Source organism: Bos javanicus, chromosome 17 (assembly GCF_032452875.1).
Source record: "Bos javanicus breed banteng chromosome 17, ARS-OSU_banteng_1.0, whole genome shotgun sequence".
Taxonomy (NCBI): Eukaryota; Metazoa; Chordata; class Mammalia; order Artiodactyla; family Bovidae; genus Bos; species Bos javanicus.
In genome coordinates this window covers 64,546,661-64,569,615 of record NC_083884.1, presented here as the reverse complement: position 1 = coordinate 64,569,615, position 22,955 = coordinate 64,546,661, and the positions used below count along the sequence as shown (strand labels likewise).

The following is a 22,955-nucleotide window of genomic DNA, read 5'->3' as shown; positions in this document are numbered from 1 at the left end:
TTTAAAAGCTCTATGACGGATGGAAACACACAGGCAGGAGGGAGGAAGGTTGCTTTCTGATCTTCTGGCTAAACAATAATTGACTCGCCTCAGTCCACTGAATTTCTTCTTTTCTGCCCCCATACAGTCACCTAGTGAATATATTCAATTTTTAATTGAGGATAATTGCTTTATAATGTTGTGTTGGTTTCTGCTGTACAACAGTGTGAATCAGCTATGTGTCAAAGTCACTCAGTCATGTCTGACTCTTTGTGACCCATGGACTATAGCCTGCCAGGCTCCTCTGTCCACACGATTCCCCAGGCAAGAATACTGGAGTGGGTAGCCATTTCCTTCGCCAGGGGATCTTCCCAACCCAGGTCTCCTGCATTGCAGGTGGATTCTCTACCGTCTGAGCCACCAGGGAATCAGCTATAGGTATACATATATCTCCTCCCTCTTGAGCCTCCCTCCCATCACCTCCTTTAGACAGGAAATGTGGGGAGGCAGTATCCTGGCTGAAGATCCCTAAACATCTTACTTGGGTTGCTACTTCTTTACTGAATTGCTGATTTATCCGATCCCATTACAATCCTCCCTTGAGGTTAATCCTTGACTCAGGCACCAGTGAAGCCAGGTAGCTGTTATCACCTTCAGTCTCACTGAAGAGAGAACCAAGGCTTCCAGAGGCTGAGTGCCAGACGGGGCATCTGGAACTGGAATGGAGTGTGGGGCAGTTTTGTAAAGGTCTTGTATGTAATGTGTTTAGTTCTTCATTAATGAGGGAAAACCCACTGACTTTAAAGGCTCCAAGCCTGAACATCCTGTCCTGTTCCACTCTCCCTCCACAACCGCCCACCTCGTTTGCTGCTCCTAGTCAAGCCAGTACTGTCTTCCCTGCACCCTGGCCTTTCCCCACCTAGTGCCCCTCACTACTTTTATTCTTTTTTTTTTTAATATTTATTTTTATTTATTTATTTGGCCTACCAGGTCTTAGTTGTGGCATGTGGGACCTAGTTCCCTGACCAGGGGTCAAAGCTGGGCCCCCTGCACTGGGAGCACAGTCTTAGCCACTGGACCACCAGGGAAGTCTCCGCCCCCTCAATACTGTTATTCGTTTTTACATCCAGCTGCGTGGCCTGGCGGAGAAGGCAATGGCACCCCACTCCAGTACTCTTGCCTGGAAAATCCCATGGACGGAGGAGCCTGGTAGGCTGCAGTCCATGGGGTCACTAGAGTCGGACACGACTAAGCAACTTCACTTTCACTTTTCACTTTCATGCATTGGAAAAGGAAATGGCAACCCACTCCAGTGTTCTTGCCTAGAGAATCCCAGGGACGGGGAGGCCTGGTGGGCTGCCGTCTATGGGGTCGCACAGAGTCGGACACGACTGAAGTGACTTAGCAGCAGTAGCAGCGTGGCCTGGCAGGACATCACTCACAGGGGGACGGAGCTTTGTCCTTTCTCAGCAGATCCACAGATTAACTTTGAGAGTAGAGCAGCAGGGTGGGAAGAGGGCCCAGTTTTAAATCAAGGGCCTCTTGGCCTCACTTTCTCCTCTCCCAGGTAGGGGCGCAGGTCTGCTAGTGTTCAGAATGTGGTGGTTAAAGAGGCCAACAGTGTAGCTGGTCGGTATTAAAGGCCCCCAAATATGATACTTGAAAGGAGAAGAGATGTAAACATCTCTTTAATTATCTCATCTGCACCCGTGAACACATCCCTGCTGTCTCCGCCTGCCGACTGCCGCTCCTCAGAAGCTGACATTTGGAGAAAAGAGAATGTTTGGATCAGTGCTTTTCAGCAGGGAGTCTGGCCCCCAGGGGCACCGGGCTGGGATCTGTGCTTTTCAGCAGGGAGTCTGGCCCCGGGGGCACCAGGCTGGGGCGGGTGGCGTGTTTGGTTGTCTCCGCCGGCCGGGAGAGGAGGCGCTGGTGTGAGTGGAGGCCAGAGGTGCTGCTCAGCATCCTGCAAGTGACCGGGACAGCGCCCACAAAGGGCGACCAGAGCCTCAAGGTTGAGAAGCCTTGGTTTTGGTCAGGCCAGTAAGCGGGCCACTGCTTGGCTCTGACATGTGTCTTTAGCAGCCAGGCCTGGAAATTTCAAAGATCCACAAAGCTGTCACAGTGAGCAGGAGGCTGGGAGGGGGATACAGTTTTTCTGTTTGGGAATAAAGCAGGTGAAGACAAACAAGTAGGAAGTTTTATGAATCAACATAGTACAAAATCAAGTTATCTGTTTTTCCTTTGTAGCCTTATCAGGGAGTTAAATCTCAAGCTAAGCAAAAACCACATTTTGTTTACCCAGAGCCGCTGCTCATCTTAATCGCCTCGGGCCTTTTTCTCTTGCAGTTCGCAATCACCCGGGGGGCCCCAAAACACAGATTTTCATGAACGGCGCCTGCTCCCCGTCTTTGTTGCCCGCCCTGCCGACCCCCATGCCTTTCCCCCTCCCAGCTGTTCCTGACTACAGGTGAGCTGCTCCTTAGACTCACAAGCCTCATATACTGATTGTTTTAAAAATAAGAATTATGAAGTCCATAAATCATAAATATTATGGGTATGTGTGTATACATGTACATATGTAAGAAAGTATGTACACAGAGTATAAAGAAAGAAATTAGGTCTCTGGGACACCACCCAGAGATCACCAGTTAAGTCTTGGTTTTCCTCTCTGTAAAGGTGTGTGTTTGTGTGCATATACCACACAATGCACGCACACCCTCAGAACTGGACGGCCCACCAGGCCAGTCAGTGGAGGTCTGCGTTTTAAGCATTGTATAGCGTCCAGCTGTCAGGCTGCGCCATCATCAGTCCCCTGTCATTGAATCCAGCTAGGGTCCTCTACTCTTTGCTTTTGCCTCTAAACCTTCCTCGTTGTATTTGTAAACCACTGGCGTTTGTTCCTACCGTTCAGCTCCTCCACATACCTCTTCCAGCTGATGGCTGTGGTCGTCCACCACGGGGACATGCACTCTGGACACTTCGTGACCTACCGGCGCTCCCCGCCCTCGGCCAAGAACCCTGTCTCCGCCAGCAGCCAGTGGCTGTGGGTCTCCGACGACACTGTCCGGAAGGCCAGCCTGCAGGAGGTGCTGTCCTCCAGCGCCTACCTCCTGTTCTACGAGCGCGTCCTCTCCAAGATGCAGCCACAGGGTCGGGAGTACAAGTCTGAGGAATGACCCTGCCCTGCCCCAGGGCTGGAGAGCCGCCAGCACTGTCCCAGCCCTGTGTGTCTGTGCGTGTGTGTGGCGTGTGTGCGCGTGTGTGAGCAGCCCCACTAGAGTCCTGTGGCCTTCTGGTGTGGTGTAAGAGCAGGCTCCACAGAGGAACTGGCGGCCCCGATTCACACCAGATGAGGCCCCCACCCCCTCCCCGCACAGCTTGCACCAGGGTGGTACCGGGCACCATGTGTGTCTAGACCGTGTCTTGTCACTCACCCGATACAGGTAATTAAAAGGAACCAGACTCCAGAAGCCACCTTTTTTTAAATATATTCTGATGCATCAGGTGTTCTTAAAGGGGAGTTAACTCTGTCTGACCCTCCAGGGCTTCAGCGTAGATCTTTTTAATAAGCAAGCAAGGCCCACGAAAACTGATGAATTAGTGAAATCATTAAAGGCAACAATTTCACAGAAAAAAAAAGTGCCTTTCACTCTCAACTGCTTTTGTAGCACGTCCCTTCTGGAAAACAGACCTCATCTGGGAGTCACACGGACAATTTTTGCAAAGCTCTGATTGTTGCAGAGTGACCGAATGGAGAGCAGAGGGACAGCTCAGAGGACGCCTGGCGCACGCCCGCCTTCCCTTTTGTACGTCTTTTTCTAACCTTTCAGAGTCTTTACATGTAGTGAAAGCTCATCTGCCAAACCCGCCCCTCAGGGGAATTCTGTCTCTACTTCACCAGTGACAAGTGACCAGCTTCCTTGCTGCCATCATCTTGCGTGTCCTAGACTCTGAGAGGTGTGGCCACTGCTTAATACATAACTGCCTGGACAGCCAGAACCTGGCGGCCTCTGCACTGCACCCACGACCACCCTGCTCCGTAGAAAACCCTTTCTCACGCCAGGACCCACCGTGGACCATTACTCTCACCTATTTATTTATTGCCCACGTGGCGCTCCTGAGGTTTACAGGTGGAGCTCGGGGCCATGACAGACAGACAGACAGACAATCCTGGCCTCCGCACGAGAGCTGGATTCAGAAGGAAGGGCACAGATCTCACTCGGGGCCTCCACCTCTCCACACCTCGGTTTCCTCATCTGTAAAGTGAAGAGTTCGATTCCATGGCCGTCAAAGTCCGGCCCATCCCATCCCACAAAAAAGGAAGAAAGAAGTTTAAGAAAACTTTTGAAACACACAATGGCGGCTGACACCTAGTCCCATCATCCTGTCCTAGATCCATATTCTACACGTGTTGGTTTCCAGTACCTCATACAGAAGGCCCCATCTGATCACCCTCCCCCATCCTCAGGTAAGTCTCATGAAGGCAGCCCAGGGCCAAAGGAATTTCGAGGACACAGCGGTATCTATGTTTTAACTAGATTTTTTTATTTAAAAAAGAAATGATACCAAGTCCAGACTGATCCCTCAGAGTAAGATTTGGAATCAGGTGCATCGTGGTCACCCAGGTCAGGCTGAGGACCATGCTTCCCTGGCGGGCAGGCTGGCGACACTCCCAGACAAGACCCTGGTGTCAGCTGAACCCAGCGGAGGCCCGGGCAGTCCCCATTCCACTGGGCCAGGTGTGTGTGCGTCCCGAGGACTGGGAAGTCCTGCTACGGACACAGACCGTGAGAGTTCTCCAGACCGCGAGCATCAGGGAGAAAGGAGCAGCGTGAAGCTTCTCTGCTCCCGGCAGGTGTCCCTTCCCGACTTCGTCGCAGACCCCAGCTCTGATGGGGAAAGGAGCGTCCCTGTGATACCCGAGCCTGGGGCAACACGTGCCCAGGTCACGTGGCCTTCACCTGCCTGGCCAACCGTAGTTTTGTGCACCTGCCCTTCTGCCGCTGCGTACTCTGAAATCTGCCATCAAAGAGAGGTGCCGGGTGTGAACAGTGCCCCCTTTGAATGTTTGGTTGTAAGCAGACCTTTGGTCAGAGGCCAGGGACTGGGCCACAGCTACGGCTGTAAATGTGAATGATCTCTAGGCACATTCTCTACCCCTGCTTCCTCACATTGTAAATTATTAGGCGTTAGTTAGCAGCCAAATAATCTTATTTCTAGCATTCAGTTATTTACAGTCACTTCTTTTTTTTGCAAAAACCCGAGTCAAACTCATAGTTTATGCCATAATAACTGTTGATTTATGTATTTGCTAAGGTACCTTTTGTATCTGCTGTATTATAGCAATAAAAGAATCATTTTGTTAGGAAAAACATCAACTGGTATTCTTTCATAATTCACCAGTCTGATACAAATGTCCTCTTTCTCTGAGTTCTGCGTTGTACCCGTAAGAAGCCCTGCGCTTGGGTGAAACCCGTTCCGTGTTCCCTGTTGGTAAAAGAAACAGCAGCTCCCTCTAGGAGTGGAGAGCGAAGGAGCCAACAGAAGCGCTTGCTGTTAACAATGTTGTTCGCTTTGTAGTAGGCAGGATTTTCCGAAATGTCAGATTGACCCGGGGAGCCAGAACCTTCTTTCGGACTGGGAGACTGTGGTACCAGTGAGTGTTGGTCGGGTGGTTCATCATGAGTAAGCTGCCATGGGCCAGCTGGAGCCTGACCACCTCCAGCCTCCGGGACGGGTGCTTCCCCCGGGAATCCTTATGCCGGAAGACGAAGTCTCTGCAGGCCCCAAAGGAGACAGAGGCGATTGGGCTCCCGGGAGCCAGTTCTCTCTCATCATCCCTGTGCTCGCCAATGTGGTCCTGGCCGTCTTTGTACCTGCAGTGAGAAAATGAGCAGAGTTCACAGTACAGTCCTCTCTGGAAACGTGCCACCCACACCGGGGCTCCTCGTCCGCTAGCCAGGAAACAGTGCCACAAACCCAGGTTCGTGCAGGGGCTGAAGGGCCGCCCCTGGTCTACGTAGTGAAGCTAGCCTTTCACTTTGTTATCAACCCTCTGATCACAGGCTTTCAAACAGCCCACCAGTAGGGCATTCCCTGGCGGTCCAGCGGTTAGGATTCCACGCTTCCACTGCCTCGGCCCAGGTTGGGTCCCTGGTTGGGGAACTAAGATCCCATAAGTCACATGGTGCGGCCACAAACAAAAATCCCACACACGTGGATAGAGGCCAAGCACGTCTTACAGTACCCCTGATTCATATCTGTAAACCGTTTTTATATAAGATGCCTTCTCTCTGTAACTTAGAATAAAATCTGTATTCCTCGCCTGGCCCCTGCCCACCTCTGAGCTGAGCTCACCCCATACCCCTCTTTCCCTCATACACTGTTTTCTGGCACCACCAGTGGGATTTCCACTCCACAGACACTCCAAACTCCCTCTGCTCTCCCTGCAGAGGCCTGTGGGGCTCACGTTCCCTTGGTTGAGTTATAAGCTCCAATGTCACCCTTTCCTGACCCCTCCTCTAACCATCTTCCCCTAAACCCCAAATTCTCAACCAGGGCAATTCTGCCCTCCCCGGGGCACTCAAGCGATGTCTGGAGACATTCCGTTGCTCCAAAGGGACCCTTGAAAAAAACGCACAACCTAAAAGTTGAAAACCGTGTTTCATTCTGCAGACAGAACTGAGGACTGACGCCCGGGAGGTGGTCTTGCAGCTCTGAGCGATGGCCCCAAAGAGACAAGGCAGGAGCCAGGATAAAGGGGTTTTGCAACAAAAACCAGGTAGTCGGAACATCAAAAGATTCTTGTTAATTAAAGAAAACCAGACGTCACAGGTTAATGAGTTCAGTGTTTTCTGTATATGGGAAGATGCAAGAATCCGTGTGCTGATGCGGCGGGCAACCATTTCTCATCCACAGGGAGCTCCCGGCATCCGGTCGGTGGAGGTCAGGGATGCTGCCCATCTGACACCATAGAAGTCAGCCTCAAGAAGAGGATTATTTGGCTGAAAGCATCGAGTGCTGTTGAGAAACCCTCCCTCTCAGATGTTCTTAGATCAGCCTGTTTAATTTTCTACAAGACATTTATCAATGACTCATCAGCTCTCGGCCTCTCCCTCCCTGCCAAGGTGCACGCATGCGTGCTCAGTCACATCTGACACTTTGCAATCCCACATCTACGAGGCCATGGACCCCATAACCTCGGTCCCTGGGATTCTCCAGGTAAGAATACTGGAGTGGTTTGCCCTGCTCTCCTCCAGGGGATCTTCCCAGCCCAGGGATCAAACCCACATCTCCTGCATTGGCAGGCAGATTCTTTACCACCGAGCCACCTGGAAAGCCCCCCAACCAGACGAAATGCTGGTGCTGTTCCACTACTAGGGCCCCAAGAATGCTAAAGAATTATCTGCTGTACAAATGAGTAAAATGCAGGGGAATCCTAAGTTCTTCCTTTTGGAAGAGACAGAAGATTTATAAAATCCAGTCCATGCTCCTGGGGAAAAAAAAAAAAAAAGGTAAAGACAGAGTGTCACCTGTTGATGAGCACAAAGTTGAAGGTCTGTCCAGTCACCAGAGAAACACGATCCCGTACACGCTCCAGAATGGGGATCCAGGGCTTTGGAGACAGAGTGAGGCCTGAAAAGGTGTAGGTCAGCCCAGTGTCGCCGTAGGTTGCCTGCTTCCTTGGGACACTGTGCCACTTCCCGAACACCTGGACCCTGGCCAGCGCACCTGTGCAGGGGAGAGACGGCAGGGCCTCAGAAGTCTCCACTGGCTCCCTGAGCATTCAGGAGCGAAAGTGCAACAGGAGTGACGTCTATTACTCTGGCCGAGGACCTCCTCCTCAACAATGATTGTGGCTCACCCAAAGCCTTCCCATGAGGGCAGTGATTCTTGTCCAACACTGAGAGAAACAGCTCTAGTCCAAATTAAAAAACAAAAACAAAACACGGTAACTTAATTGCTCAGCAGAACCAGAAAAAAGAGACTACAATTGGGGCAATATGAAGTGAGCTTACATGCTAGCACTGTGATGTTGCCAACTGCGGGGATGCAGGGGTGTGGCCATCCAGGGGAGACGGCGCTAATGCAGAGCTTGATGGAGGCTGGGTCTCCCATGGGCGTTTCTACACTCCCCTGTGCTCTGCCACCCTGCAGTGGTTCTCAGTGTGGGTTCCAGCGTCAGCAGCACCGGAAACTCTGGACACTAGACTGCAGGGGGCGGGGCCAGCAATGGAGTGCTGACAAGCAACTGAGTCCTCCAGCTGATACTGAGAACTGGTGCACAGGGATTGCCTAGTAACTTCCCAGCTCTCAGCGGACAGGCGATTCCCGTTATTCAGTTTGTATCGCAAGCACCCAGTAAGGTGCTTGGCCCAGAGGTGCCATGAGTATGTGTTAATTAACAAACTCATCCGTTATTCAGTTCAGTTCAGTCGCTCAGTCGTGTCCAACTCTTTGCAACCCCATGGACTGCAGCACGCCAGGCTTCCCTGTCCATCACCAACTCCTGGAGTTTACTCAAACTCATGTCCATCGCGTCGGTGATGCCATTCAACCATCTCATCCTCTGTCATCCCCTTTTCCTCCTGCCTTCAATCTTTCACAGCATCAGGGTCTTTTCCAATGAGTCAGTTCTTTGCATCAGGTGGCCAAAGTATTGGAGTTTCAGCTTCAGCGTCAGTCCTTCCTATGAATATTCAGGACTGATTTCCTTGAGGATGGATTGGTTGGATCTCCCTGCAGTCCAAGGGACTCTCAAGAGTCTTCTCCAACACCACAGTTCGAAAGCATCAATTCTTCGGCGCTCAGCTTTCTTTATAGTCCAACTCTCACATCTATACATGACTACTGGAAGAACCATAGCTTTGACTAGATAGACCTTTGTTGGCAAAGTAATGTCTCTGCTTTTTAACATGCTGTCTAGGTTGGTCATAACTTTTCTTCCAAGGAGCAAGCGTCTTTTATTTCATGGCTGCAGTCACCATCTGCAGTGATTTTGGAGGCCCCAAAATTAAAGTCTCTCACTGTTCCTATTGTTTCCCCATCTATTTCCCATGAAGTGATGGGACTGGATGCTATGATCTTAGTTTTCTGAATGTCGAGTTTTAAGTCAGCTTTTTCACTCCCACTTTCATCAGGAGACTCTTTAGTTCTTCGCTTTCTGCCATAAGGGTGGTGTTATCTGCATATCTGAGGTTATTGATATTCTCCCGGCAATCTTGATTCCAGCTTGTGCTGGAATCCGTTTATGGCTCTTAAGTTCAGATTTCTCTAAACACAGACACACAGTAGTGTGTACAAACCAGCCACCATCCCCTGCTTACCTGTAAAATATTCCACTTCTTTCTCCAACTCTTGGAAAATCTCGTCTGCTTCAGCTTTGCCAAACAGGATTGTGTAATCGCAGTGCAGGCCCTCCGCTCGAATGCGCCCCCAGGTGAGGTCTGCTGAGTCAACTCCATTCCCTGGGGCTGCTCTCCTGGGATTTTTCTTGCTGTTTCCCTCCTCTTCTGCCAACCCTGCTGGGCCTCCTCCAGTCTGCTCTTGTTCCATCCTTCTCTTAAGGCTCCCAACAGCCCCCTTTACCAGGAATCTGTCCATCTTGTCTCCACAACAGGAAGACCTGGGAGCTGATCGCCAAGCCAAGAGAGATTGCCCAGGGTCTGTCCCAAACACCAAAATCTACTCTGCAAAGTGGTCCCACAGGGGCATTCCTCCTATTTTTAAGGTTCCATTTTAAAAGTTTAACACCAAGTCCTATAAAGGAAGAAAGAGGAGGTTAAGGCTGGAAGGATCCCTCAGAGGTGATCTGGTCAGGGGTCTCCCACACCCGGGTTGGTATCAGAATCAGCAGCCTGGCTTGCAAAACCCACGTGCCTGCCACCCATCCCCCCCAAATAGGAATTTTAAAGAAATAACTACCCCTCTCCCTGCCCCCGCGGAATTCGCATGCCACTGGCAAACCTGGAAACTACTATCCAATCCCTCACTTTATACCTGGGAAAGTGACACGGTGAGAGGAGCAGGGGTTTGCCCAAATTCACCCAGAAAAGCATGTCTCTCTCTCTCTCCCCCTGCCACCCTGCAAAGGACAGGGGTGGATAACTGATAGGCCCTCCCACACAAGTATTAACAGATTAAGTATTGGGATCTTGAAATGGACATGATTCAGAATCTAAATGTTTAACAACGGTTAAACGTGGTCATAAGCAAGCACGCCGAACTCTGATAGAAAATAAGAACTGTAATACGTGCGTTGGGTGGTGGTACCGAGGGTTCTCTTTAAAAATCTCAGCACCCGCTGAACTCCAGTTCCTGTAGACACTCTAGGAAGGGCTGGCGGGGAAGAGAAAACGTTTACCCGCCCCGACCACAGAACTGCTTCCGGGTAGATTGCAGCGGCGCTCCGGAGAAAATCCAGGCAAATTTGCAAAACAAAGCCGTGGGCGGTCTTCGGGCGCCACCTGTTGGCCCTCACTGCGCATTGCAAGCACCACGGTGGTGCGGGGTCGTTACTTGTTTCACAGTTGTGCGGGATCACCAGTCGTTTGGGAGCTGCTGGTTGATGGCATCTCTCCCTGGGGATTAATTTGGCGTCCCGACAGGGAGCTGGGCCACCAGCATATTGTCATAGGTAGGAGTACGAATTCTGCAATCAGATCCTTGTAACTTCCACTTGTCTCCTCCACTGAAGCTGTGTGGTTCCTACAAATCCCTTAACTTGAATTGCCTCCTCTGCACAGTGGGAACTGCAAAACCCATGCCATGAGGATTAAATAATGAGAGGATGTGTGAGACAATACTTCTGTTCTCCAAACAAACGTCAACTTTCATTATCGCCGGTTTTTTATTATCTTCTCTACAGTTCCGTCACCCACTTGCCACTTGAGGGGCATTTGGGTTGTTTCCAGTTTGGGGAAAATCCAGATATAGTACATGAATATATCATGTACAAGCTCTCCTGTGAATATAGATTCTAATTTCACTCAGGTAAATAGGTATGGGATTGCAGGGGCACATGTTAAGTCTATGTGTTAAATGGGCTTCCCAGGTGGCGCTAGATCGTAAAGAACTCGCCTGCCAATGCAGGAGGCATAAAAAACGCGGGTTCGATTCCTGGGTGGGGAAGATCCGCTGGCGAAGGAAATGGTAACCCGCTGCAGTATTCTTGGCTGGGAAATCCTAAGCACAGACGAGTGAGTGTATGTGTTACTTTATACAAAATTGCCAAACTGTTTTTCAAAGTGGCTTTTATGTTATTTTTAAAAATAATTTAAAACGGCTGGAGACAGAAATAAGCAAGGAGAGAATAAGATCATTTGGGGGGGGGGGGGAGGCGTGCACCATGTGGAATCCTACTTCCCTGATGACGGATCGAACCTGTACCCCCTGCAGTGGAAGCACAGAGGCCTAACCACTGGACCACCAGCGAAGTCCCTAAATAAGATTATTTTGGATGAAGCTATAAATAGTGTCAGGCTAGAAAGTGGGGCAGGGGAAGACCCTTCAGAGGACGCGTGTCGAGTAGAGACTTAAAAGTTTTCCAGGCAGGGGGACAGCGCCCGCAAGGTGTAAAGACCGCAGGAGGGACAAACTGGGGATGTTCCGTGACTGTTTCTTTTAAACCATTAAAATAAAAAATTGAAGTATGGTTAATTTGAATGCTAATTTCACTCCCATAGCAACCCTATGGGGCGGGACTTTAAGTTCTTTTTTCTAGCTGAAAGGTGGAGGGACTTGCCCAAGGCAGAGGGACGACGGCTGAGAATAGTGAATAAAAGAATCAAAACCTAAGCGAACAGACCTAAGGGATTCCGCCCTTTTCAAACACAATTAGAAGCCCTACTAGGCCCCAGGGTTCTCTCTTCGCAGCCCCTCCCACACATGCGCGTTGGGGCCTCCACCGCCCCCCGCCCAGAATCCCATTTGGAGCATGCGCGGGCCGCTTGGCGCCAACTGTTGACCACCTCGGCTGGCGCCAAACTTGCGGGACCCCGGGCGGCGCGCGTTGGCTTCTTCCTCGGCTTCGGGATGATCGGCCAGAAGACGCTCTACTCCTTCTTCTCCCCGAACCCCGCCAGGAAGCGAAGTGCCTGCAGCCCCGAGCCGGCCGACCCGGGGACCCGGGGCGTGGCGGCCGTAGCTCAGAGCGGGGATGTGGCGGTGAGGAGCGGTTGGGGGTGGGGGGACCTCTCGTGGGGCCAGGGTTCAGGGAGGCCGAAAGGGTGAGGAGGGTGAGGAGGGCGGCGGACCCCGCGAGAGGAACCCGGACCGAGGGGGTTGCGGGAATGTGCAGCTGACTGGGTGAACGGGGGCCGCCTCCACGTGTTCAAAACAGCCGCCTTAGCGCCCCATCGGCGGCCATGCTGAGGGGCCAGCCAATGGGGGCGAGCCTCGGGGCCCACACAGCCAATCAGAGGCGAGGGGGTCGGCCCGCCCTCCAATCAGAGGAGGGAAGGGGTGGGCCCCGGCAGGGAAGGTTTTTGCCGCGAAAAGACAGCGTGGGGACGCCAGTGGCGGGGCCCGAGGGGGCGGGGCGTCGGCGTCCCGAGCCCCATTCCCAGCCAACCCCTCGCGAGGCGCCGCGAGTCTTCCTAGCAAACCCTTCTGCTCCCGCGTTGTTGTGGTACCAAACTCGAAAATGGGGGCCGCGGCCTGCTAGTGCCTAACCGGGATCAGCCCTGGGTCCCCGGGGCTAAAACCCCCACGAATGGGGGTCCTTTGCCCCGGGCCGTTGGGTTGGGGGCGGAAGCTGCGGGTGTCCGGGAGAGGCCCGCTGCAGCTGCTGAGCCGCCTCTGCGGGGACTACCTACAGGCCAGCCCCGCCAAGAAGCCCCGGGCCGGGCCGGAGGAGCCCGGCACGCCGCCCTCTTCGCCGCTGAGCCCGGAGCAGTTGATCCGCATCCAGAGGAACAAGGCGGCCGCGCTGCTCAGACTCGCGGCGCGTAACGTGCCGGTGGGTTTTGGTGAGAGTTGGAAGAAGCACCTCAGCGGGGAGTTCGGGAAGCCATACTTCATAAAGGTAAACTTGGAGGCTGCGGGCATCTTGTGCATAGAGCGGGCCAAGCCCACGGCTGTACGAGATTGCTTTCGTGGTTCCTCCTTTCCCTCCTTCGACGTTCTTTTCATGCTCAGGGGGTAAAATACAGTCAAGGTGTTTTCAATCTGCAGTTTAAGGTTTTTAAAAGGCTGTGAGATATCATAGCTTCTTTTAAAAGTTTTTTAAAATAATTAAAAAATTTTAAGTCACTCCTATTTTGATATTTTAAATTTTATTTTTATTTATTTTTGACTGCGCTGGGTTTTAATTTTTTTTTTTAATTGGAGTGTGGTTGCTCTACGATGTTGTGATAACTATCACGGCTTCTCCTAACCCGTTTAGTTACTTAGTCTGCTCTCAAGGAAAGAGTGGCTAAGTAAAACCACGAACTCCACAGACTAAAATCTGGGTTTAAAAAAAAAAAAAGAGGGCGCGGTTTGCACCCGCGGGAAATCAGGGCCACAGAGCCAATCAGCTTGGACCCAGCCCAAAGAAAGCCCGAGGGAATTGAAAGGTCGGTGGGGTGCGGAGACTGTTTCGGATTTTCCCAGCAGAATTTGGGTATAAGACTTGGAAAAGGTTTAGGTAATAGTTCTTCCAATTGAAACTTTCTTATTGAATTCTTAGGCTTTCCTGTGAGAATTTGGTTTGTAAACCTAGTTTATCTTTCCATCAGCTTATGGGATTTGTTGCAGAAGAAAGAAAACATTACACTGTTTACCCTCCCCCTCACCAAGTCTTCACATGGACCCAAATGTGTGACATAAGAGATGTAAGTACAAGTTGTGGATGAATTTTACTAAAATTACTAAAACGGGAGTAGGATTCAAATGGCATTTCTTAATTAGGGGCAGTGGCGTTAAACCACTATTCATAATTTAGAAATAACACTGAAATTGTGAGGTTTGGCAGGCTGTCTTTGTGCCATTTATGCAACAAAAAAAGAGAAGTTTGTGCATATGTGCATGTGCTATGACTTCTGTTTTTTTATTTTTAATTCTGAAATGGGCCCCATGCCCATGTGAGGTATTATTGTGGTGGTGGGAAAACTGAGGCAGGAAGCAGTTAAGTGTCTTTCAACTGGTTCCCAGCAACTCCACCTTGACTAGTAGCTCAGTGTTCTTTCTGTGTGACCACACTGCCTTATAGCTGACTTCTGGCCTGAATATATCTGTTAAAGACATCTCTCTGCTTCAGTTCGTTGTGTACAATGGCTGCTCATTGGGAGCTCTGGTTGCCTCAGACTCCTGTTCAGAAGCTTGATGGTGCCTTTGCATAGTTCAAGGCAAGTTGACAGTTGAGCCTGAATACAGACACACCTGCTTTCCAGCCTCACCTCCACCTCCCATTCTCCTGGTTTGGAGCTGGACCGGTTGGTAACTCTCGCCTCACTTTTGTCTTTTGAAAACCAACTAGATCTGTCTCTGGCACCTCCCGGAAGGAAGCCTGTCCCCTACTACCTTTGTGATGTGGATTTCCTCTAAACCTTCAGTATCTGCTTGCGCTGGAGGTGTTCTATTTTTTGTTCTCCTTTCTCCTTACTGATTTTATAAGCTGAGAGTGGGAATCCCATGACTTAATAAGTGTCTTAAAGAGAAGCGAAATTGTTGAGGAAGCCATCATGATAAGGTTGCCACTCCTAAAACTTAGCAAACTTCTTAATTTTCATTTTAGAGCAAGTACTTTGAATATATCTCCTTGTTTATGGAGTTTTAAAAAAACCCTTAAGTCCTATTAAATTCAGTGCTGGATTGCTCCTTGTTCGAAATATGTGCTGTTTTGAATATCAGCGAGCAATACTGTAAAGAAAGAATAAGAAAAGAGCATGAAACTTCTGAGAATCAGATGGCCTGGGGGCTTCTTTGCCCGTGAGCATTTGGAGGGCTGGGATGTTACCTGGCTCTGCCAAGGCCCTTATCTAGGACCAGAATGGGAAAGCTTTGCTGCTGGATGGGTTTCTTCAAGAATATGCCAGGGCCTATGTGGGTACCAACCAGGGGGACAGAGAGGTCCATGAAAGCGGCCGGGTCCAGTCTGGATTCTCGGATAAAGTGTACTTCAGCTGTGGAAGAAGATTTTAAGAAGGAACTTGAGAGAAGTGTGGGTACGAAGAGAGGTGGGTGGGATCCGTCAAAAGGCCTAGTAGTATGTTAACACCGACCTTGACAATGGCCTCAGTCTCCTCTGGGGCCATCCCTTAAGAGGACACAGGCAGACCTCGTTTTATTGCACTTCACAGATAACTGCGGTTTTTATAAATGGAAGTTTTGTTGCAAGCTTTCACTGTCAAATGATGGTTAGCATTTTTTAGCCATAAAGTAATACGATCTATGTTTTTTTTTTTGACCTCATGCAGTTGGACAGTTTGGGAACCAGAACATTTACATGACTTGTTTTATTGCCATATTCACTTAATGAGAAGATCTGGAATCAAACCCACAGTATCTCCTTGGTGTACCTGTCCAGGGGAACAGGCACCTTCATAATGCAGCTGGTGGGGGATGGGAATTTCTTTTAATTCGTCGAAAAGCTATCTGGCATATGTCTGAAAATTTTAAATACACTTATCCTCTGACCAGCAACTCCACTCTTCTGAATCTGTTCCATAGAAATAAAAGCAACAGTGGGACTTTGCTGGCATCCAGTGGTTAGGACTCCTCACTTCCAATACAGAGGGCACAGGTTCCATCCCTGGTCAGGGAACTATTAATAAGATCCGCATGCCACACGGCATGGCCAAAAACAGCAACAGTATGTAAAGATGCATATAGTAGGATGTTTACCTCATTGTCTTTTGTAAGGAAAAAATTGGGAAACCGACTGACTGCCCGTTAATGATTGAGCTCCACTGACTTAAAGGAGGGTCACAACGTATGACACGAGAAACACAGAGACTGTAGAGTGGGGTCCAGCGGCCCCATTAGACGGGTGCTCATAAACAGTTGGGTCAAGATGGGGTGGGAGTGGCCACTTGGTCTGTTTCTAGAGTGGAGCCCAGTGGCCCTCATTAGACGGGTGCTCATAAACAGTTGGGTCAGCATGGGGTGGGAGTGCCACTTGGTCTGTTTCTGGATGGTCATCCTGTGACAGGGGTGTAACTCCTTTTGTAATTTGAAAAACGACGGGGATGGAAGCAAAGTTGATCCCCAGTTGTTTCACACATTCGGGTCGGAGAAGGGAAGGGGCGTTGCAGCAGGTGGCTGAGGGAAGGAGAACTTGGTAATGCAAAGCCACAGTGCCAGGTCCCCCTCCTCCCTTCCGGGGACCCTGAGTGGGATCGGGCGGGGGGCTGCCTTTGCCCTCGCAGCGTCCCCTCGTGTAAGTTAGCAGCAGCCAGGTGTCCATTCGCACTGCCGGTGCCGCACTGTTTGATCCTCGCCGTCTGGTGTTCACAGGTGAAGGTCGTCATCTTGGGACAGGATCCATATCACGGACCCAATCAAGCTCATGGGCTCTGCTTCAGTGTTCAGAGACCCGTACCGCCCCCACCCAGGTAGGCAGGCTGTACTGGGGGCTCCAGTCGTGGCTGCTTTCAGATGCGTGCTTTGCAGGCTACAGGTGCGCCTGTCTGTGGGACCTCCACTCGCCTTTGGAGCAGGGTTTCTCATTCTCGGCACTGCTGACATTTGGGGCTGGGTCTTTGTTGTGCAGGCTGGGACTGCCCTGTAGATACTCAGCAGCACCCCTGGCCAGCAGTACTGCCCCCTACATGAGATGATAAAAAGTGTCTTCAGACATTTCCAGAAGTCCCCCGGAGTGCAGAAATCGCCTCTGGTCAAGAACCCCTGCTTTGGAGGATTTCATGTATTATTTGTAAATATAATAAACTTATTAAAGATATAAACTTTAAAACCATCGCTTGAGGGTGGTGGTAAATCCTGGACTAATTTGCTGTGTTTTCCAAAGTTCTCTTCCCTGAACACTAGCAGTGACCAAAGTAAAGGGGTTCAGCAGGTGTGTCTGTCAGAAAGAAGGAAGGGCAGCCCCAAGGCTGGCTTTGCAGGCTATAATTTGCATGTGTGCTGGCGGATCCTAAACTTTCACAATGGTACTTAAGATTGTGGGGTTTTTGTTTTTCTTTTGACTTGTTTTCAGTTTGGAAAACATTTATAAAGAGCTGTCTACAGACATAGATGGTTTTGTTCACCCTGGTCATGGAGATTTATCCGGATGGGCCAAACAAGGTAAGCTAACCACTGCTAGATGTGCTTTGGGTGGGTTTCAAGAGTCTTCTCTTTCCTGTCTGGCCGGCTTATATTTTGAAAAGATATCCGTGTGGAACTAGAGAGCTCTGGTCAAATGGCTAAGTTTAAGTCAAGAAATGTGTCTCATCCTACAGCCAGTGTTTCTCATGTTTTATTTGTAATGTGAAAGAGAAATTGGTTCCTTGGCATCCATACTTCATGTTTACCCACTTGGACCATGCAGAAGGCAGCATGGTCCTTTTCTCACGTCAATACATGGCTTGTGTTATGTGTTTAATACCTATCTACGGGACTTTTTCTCTTTCTGAACAAATAAACTATACCCAAGAAAAGGAAAGAATATTTACTCTTTGTTCTCTTGCAGTGAGATTATTGTTTGAGCGAAATGTCTTGGTTTCCTTGCGTTAAATTCTGAGGTTATTTCATGTCACTTAGGATATATATGTATATATATATATTTTAACAGTTCTTTCCCATGATGGACATAATGTATGATTGCATACTCAGAAGATGTTGAAAGTGTAGAGGTGAAAATAAATCTCGCCCAGAGGCACCTACTGATCCTGCCCTGATGCTACCTGGTTTTGTCATGCACTGAGCTCATTATTGGGTTTTTGGCTGACTCATTTCAGCCTCTTTTTCTTTTAGTTTTATTGATATATAGTTGATTTTACAATGTCGTGTTATTTCTGCTGTATAGCTACATGCTTCCATTATACAGATTCTTTCTCATATTCTTCTTCATTTTGGTTTATCACAGGATACTGATATAGAGTCTCCTGTGCTGCACAGGACCGTGTTGCTTGCCCATCATGTGTACAATAGTTTGCTAACCGACTTCCAGTTTATCCCTCCCCTTAGCATCCGCACGTCTCTTCTCTGTTATCTGTGAGTCTGTGTTTGTTTCTTGGACATGGTCGTTTGTGCCGTGTTTTAGGTCCCACGTTTCAGCCTCCCTGGAAACCGCTTTTTGGCTGTGTTTTCACAGGTGTTTTGCTGCTCAACGCTGTCCTCACGGTCCGGGCACATCAGGCCAACTCTCATAAAGAGAGAGGTTGGGAGCAGTTCACTGACGCCGTCGTGTCGTGGCTCAATCAGAATGCCCACGGCCTTGTCTTCTTGCTCTGGGGCTCTTATGCTCAGAAGAAGGGCAGTGCCATTGATAGGGTATGTTGTGCGGGGTTTTTGTCTTTTTAATAGTTTAAACCAGGCTAGAGAATTCTAAGAATTTCAGTTATGTGGTCCTAGAAAATCCATTTCTTAAAATGAAGCTTATTTTTCCTTATGACTATGATAGTATTAGGTTTCCCGTCAAAAATTGAAGAGAACTCAGGGACTTTGCTGGCGATCCAGTGGTTAAGACCTCTTGCTCGCAATGCAGGGGGCCTGGGTTCCATCCCTGATTGGGGAACTAAGATCCCACATGTCACATGGTGAGGCCAAAAAATAAAAATCAAGAAGGAAAACTGAACAGACCTTAGATAAAATGATTAGTTGTGTAATGAGGAGAGCAGCTGGCCCACTTCTGCTTAGATGCAGTTGGTAACACTGGCATAAACTTGCCATATACATGGAAAACCACACAGGTCCTCGGGTTCCATTCATGAAACAGACAATGCAGTAAAGGATGAGTCAGGTAAGTCTCTTGCTTTCAGCAAGTTTGAGGGTATATAGAAAACACAAAGAGTCCCAGTTCAGCGCAAATTTAACTTCCCCCGTGAAAACACTGTCAGTGCTCTAGTTGCCAGTTCCTGACACCACTAACTCAGCTCGTCATTCTCTGCCCTCCCCTCATCCTCCCTCAGTTTGTTCCTTCCCTTTCCACTTAACTTACTGAAGCACCCATGCATACCCAGTTACTGTGATGAAAAACCAGAAGTCATCCTAAAAAGTTAAGATCCCATGCTTCCACTGCAGGGGGCCTGGGATTCGAACCCTAGTCAAATCCCCACGTGTGCCTTGACCAAAAAAAACCCACCCAGAAGTTATCCTCCAATCATTTCCCTCATGCCCTTTAACCCAGTCCTAAAACCACCCAATCCTGCCACTCCTCTGGGCTGAGCCCTGGCGTTTCTCTGAGATGCCTGTCACAGACTGCAGGTAAAGCTGGTTTGAAGGAGACTGGAGACTGGTGGTTGTGGGGCTGGGACGGGGGGAGGCATGCAGGCAGGCAGCAAGGAAGGGTGCTTAGCTTGGGCTGCTGGAGGCACTGAATTGGGCAATGAAGCTGGGTGGAGAAATTATAGTGTAGACACTTCAATAAGTGAAGGAGAAATCAAGGCGGCCTGGCAGTGGGTGGTGTGTCAGAGATGTGCAGACATGCTGAAGCCCTGCCTGCTGTCGGAGCAAGTCCAGCACTTCTTAAGCAGCGACTCACCTAATCTTAACAAAGGCTACATCCAGGGCGAGGCACGGGGGATACACGGACTCCCCTTTGTCACAGGCTCAGGGAGGCGAGGTCACTTGCCCGCTCACTTGTGAGTGGAGCTTCTAACTCTGATCTGAGCATCCCGCTCAGACCTGGGTGGTCCTGCGGGCGAGGGTACCAAGCCAGCCATCGAGTTCAGGTCCAGAGACTGGACTCGCATGTCATTTATCCTCTCCATTTTCTCTGAAGTGGAGTTTCGTCTTAATTTTCTCTGTAAAGGTTCTTCGTGAATGAGCAGGATATTTTCAGATGTTTTTCTTTTGAAGAGGGAATAGTAGGAATAAAACCCGGCATAAATGAACTGACTGCTCAGTAAGGTCTGCTTGCTTATCTAGGTAACAAAATGTGTATGGGAGTCATTTCCAGTCTGTGTCTTAGGGAGGTTTGTGGTCAGAAGCGCCCTTACTCAGTATATCTGTAATCTGTAGTATTAAATATGGTTTAGTTTGAAAGTAAATAATCACACATGTTCTAGACCTCTCTTCCCCCTTCTCCCACCCCTTCTCGCCTCCCCCTCTCCCCCGCCACAGACACACCAACCATTCACAGCCTTTCTTCTCTCAGCCCCTCCCCACCTGCCCATCTTAGCCTCAGGTCAGCCTCATCTCATCTTGCCCAGAGCGCTCAGACGCCTTCTCCCTGGAAGGCCTTGACTGGGGTCACCAGCTGGGGTCTGGGGGTGGCCTCGGCCTGCCTCTCAGCCTCTGAACTCCAGATCCCCGAACCACCTGGGTTTCTCGTGGGCGCCCCACTCCCCTGCCTGCCTTTGTCCAGCACGTGGAGGTCTCTGTGTGCCCAGGCTGGCTGCTGACTTGCCCTTTGGAGTGCACACGGGGACCTGCCCTGCCTGCCAGGCCCTGTGCTGAGTGCCTGGCCTGCATCCCTTCCTGATGCTCTGTGCCCAAGACCCAGCTTTGTCTTTCATGGGATCTTAGCCAAGCTGTCACTGCTGTTACTCCCAGGCCACAGGTGAACAGTGGCCTAGGGACGGTCAGCGACTCTCTGGAGGGTGCCCCACTGCTGAACGGCAGGGCCAGCACCTGGATCCAGGCTGCCCGGCCTCCCCAGCAGCCCCTCCTGGACCGAGCTCCTTGAAAGCAGCCGTGTCTTGAAAGATAGTTATTCGCAGGGTGTCGTGTCAATTGCTTAGTCTTGTTTGACTCCCTGTGACCCCGTGAACTGTAGCCCGCCATGGTCCTCTCCGTGGATTCTCCAGGCAAGGACACTGGAGTGGGTTGCCGTTCTACTGCCCTCCTCCAGGGGGTCTTCCCGACCCAGGGATCGACCAGGATCTCCTCCACTCCTGGAGGAGTCTTTACCATCTGAGGCAGAAACTACTTGTTGGGTGATTTTTAGTTAAATACAGGAAAGAATTAGGAAGAAAACAAAAATGGTCCAGGATCTTCCCACTCAGTTAGCTACAGGTGACATTTTAATAAATGTTAAGGATTCCATTTTTGTGGTGAGATGATTGAAACAGCAGAGGAAGGTACAGGATGGAAAGGAAATGCCTTCTGCTCCTTCCCCTAAAGGAACTACTATAATTAGTGTCTTGGGTCTGCTCCCAACTAGTGTCTGTTCCCCACCCCCAGAAGATTATTATTTTTTTTAATTTAATGCATTTATCCTTTCTTGTCTCTCTCCACTTGTGACAGATTTGGAGGGCTCCTTATATCAGCATGTATAGCTTGACCTTGTTCTGGTAGCCATGCGGGGTTGCGTTGCAGAACTGTGTCTTCCGCACACGTAGCACCGGGTTGTGGCAGGTTTCACCGGCTAGGAGCCGCGCAGCAGCGCCCCTGCTCGTCCCTGCATCTTTGTGGAGACGCGTGCATCGCTGAGTCCCTCACCAGAGGCGGTCTCAGCAGTGGGACTGCTGGGTCAAGGAGGACACAGGCACCCACACATCCCACACAGTGCCCAGCAGAAGGTGGAGAGGGAGGGGTCTTTTGCTTTCTTGGAGCCTCCCCAGGTAGTGGCTCTACCAGCCATTGGAGGATGAACACACGCACAGATCTGTGCGGACGCTGCGAATTTAGAGCTGGCACAGCGCAGCGGCAGAGCTGATGGAAAGGGCAAATGCCAGAGTGGTTTGGTTAAAAACTCCAAATATGCCCCCCCGGTCTCACCACCCGTCTCCCCCTTTTTCAGAAGCGGCACCACGTGCTGCAGACGGCGCACCCCTCGCCGCTGTCGGTGTACAGGGGCTTCTTCGGATGCAGGCATTTCTCTAAAACCAACGAGCTGCTGCAGAAGTCCGGCAAAGAGCCCATCAACTGGAAGGACCTGTGACCTTGTGACCTGGATCCTGGGGGTGACACTGACCCTGGGGATTGGGGTCTCTGAGCAGTTTTCTAGAAGCTGCGAAATAGAAGTATTGGTTGTTTATGAAGTCAAAGTAAGAAGAAAATCTCCCTTGTGATTCTCAAGCCCCCTGCACGAGGGATCATGTTTCAAGTGGAGCAGCCATGAGCCAGGCTGCCTGGGAGTGGCGGCTTTATTCAGCTAGAGATGACCACACCAGCTGTGGCTCAGGCTTCCCGGAAGGGACCTGAGGTCGAGTACTGACTCTTGCCCTTTGTTAGCACCTTCATGGTTAGAGCAGGGAGAGAACCCCTTCTGTTACAGCCAGCTGCTGCTTGTTTTTACCTGATAAGTTAGACTTTAGATTTGGGGATGCTGTTTTTATTTAGAAAGGCCCCCTTTGCCTACCCTGGCATTTCAGTCTGATCTGTGGTCTTTCATGGAGCCCTCAGGAAGACTGAGGATGTTTTGCCAGTTTCCAGAAATTAGGGATCGATTTCCTGCCTGTAGTAGAGGTGAAAATTGCTAAGGAACCATCCTTGGTGTGAACTTTCAGTGGATAGAAGCTGGGAAAAGCAAATTTGGTCTTATTTATACAGTATTTCTTCAGGTGTTTCTAAGGAGTAAGCTATGGAGGTTGAACATGAAGCAGAAAGCGTTTTAAGAGGAAAGAAATGCTTGCTTCCTGGGTACATCCTGAGTTGGAGTTTTTGAGCCACCAGAGACTGCCAATGCTGTTTCTTCATTTAGAGGGGCGGGGGTTGACTGGAATCACTTTAGGATTTTTCTTTTCTGAGACACTGGTGAATTTTGCTTTTTAAAAAGATGCGCGGATATGTATATATACTTTCAATCCTCTTTTTTAGGAGACAGCCTTTATTAGGCGTGCACCTGCATCCAGATGGCACGGTTTTGCTGTAAGCTGGGTTTAAAGGGTTAACCCAGCTGCGTTTACAGCTGCCTGAGTTTGGTAATAAAAGACTGTGAAGTTTCA

General features: G+C 50.0%; 3 protein-coding genes across 9 annotated transcripts in view; 2 read left to right on the top strand and 1 right to left on the bottom strand.

Annotated features, from left to right (window-relative positions):
* USP30 (ubiquitin specific peptidase 30) overlaps positions 1–5,356 on the top strand; it is a 23,610-nt gene extending 18,254 nt beyond the window's left edge. The window contains exons 12-14 of one of the 3 annotated variants that reach the window (XR_009730432.1): positions 2,329–2,449; positions 2,894–4,450; positions 4,540–5,356. Coding sequence is in view for 2 of the 3 variants with exons in the window: in XM_061385119.1 (XP_061241103.1) it covers positions 2,329–2,449; positions 2,894–3,158 (386 nt within the window). In the remaining variant the exon portion in view is untranslated. Of the gene's footprint in view, positions 1–2,328; positions 2,450–2,893 lie in introns of all 3 variants that reach the window. The other 2 variants (XM_061385120.1, XM_061385119.1) reach the window with 2 other exon arrangements.
* Positions 4,507–12,035, bottom strand: ALKBH2 (alkB homolog 2, alpha-ketoglutarate dependent dioxygenase). 5 transcript variants are annotated; one of them, XM_061385126.1, is made up of 4 exons: positions 11,952–12,035; positions 9,309–9,741; positions 7,515–7,713; positions 4,507–5,858 (listed from the first exon to the last, which is right to left on the bottom strand). In XM_061385126.1, exons 2-4 carry the CDS (start codon positions 9,583–9,585, stop codon positions 5,498–5,500), a joined length of 837 nt encoding a protein of 278 aa, XP_061241110.1. In that variant the 5' UTR covers positions 9,586–9,741; positions 11,952–12,035; the 3' UTR covers positions 4,507–5,497. The 5 variants fall into 5 exon arrangements, with proteins under 5 accessions (XP_061241110.1, XP_061241108.1, XP_061241107.1 ...); XM_061385124.1 differs by lacking the exon at positions 11,952–12,035 and adding an exon at positions 10,255–10,362; XM_061385123.1 differs by lacking the exon at positions 11,952–12,035 and adding an exon at positions 10,236–10,359.
* Positions 12,016–22,955, top strand: UNG (uracil DNA glycosylase). The gene is made up of 7 exons (XM_061385122.1): positions 12,016–12,147; positions 12,800–13,006; positions 13,701–13,796; positions 16,420–16,517; positions 17,120–17,208; positions 18,218–18,396; positions 21,809–22,955. Exons 1-7 carry the CDS (start codon positions 12,016–12,018, stop codon positions 21,947–21,949), a joined length of 942 nt encoding a protein of 313 aa, XP_061241106.1. The 3' UTR covers positions 21,950–22,955.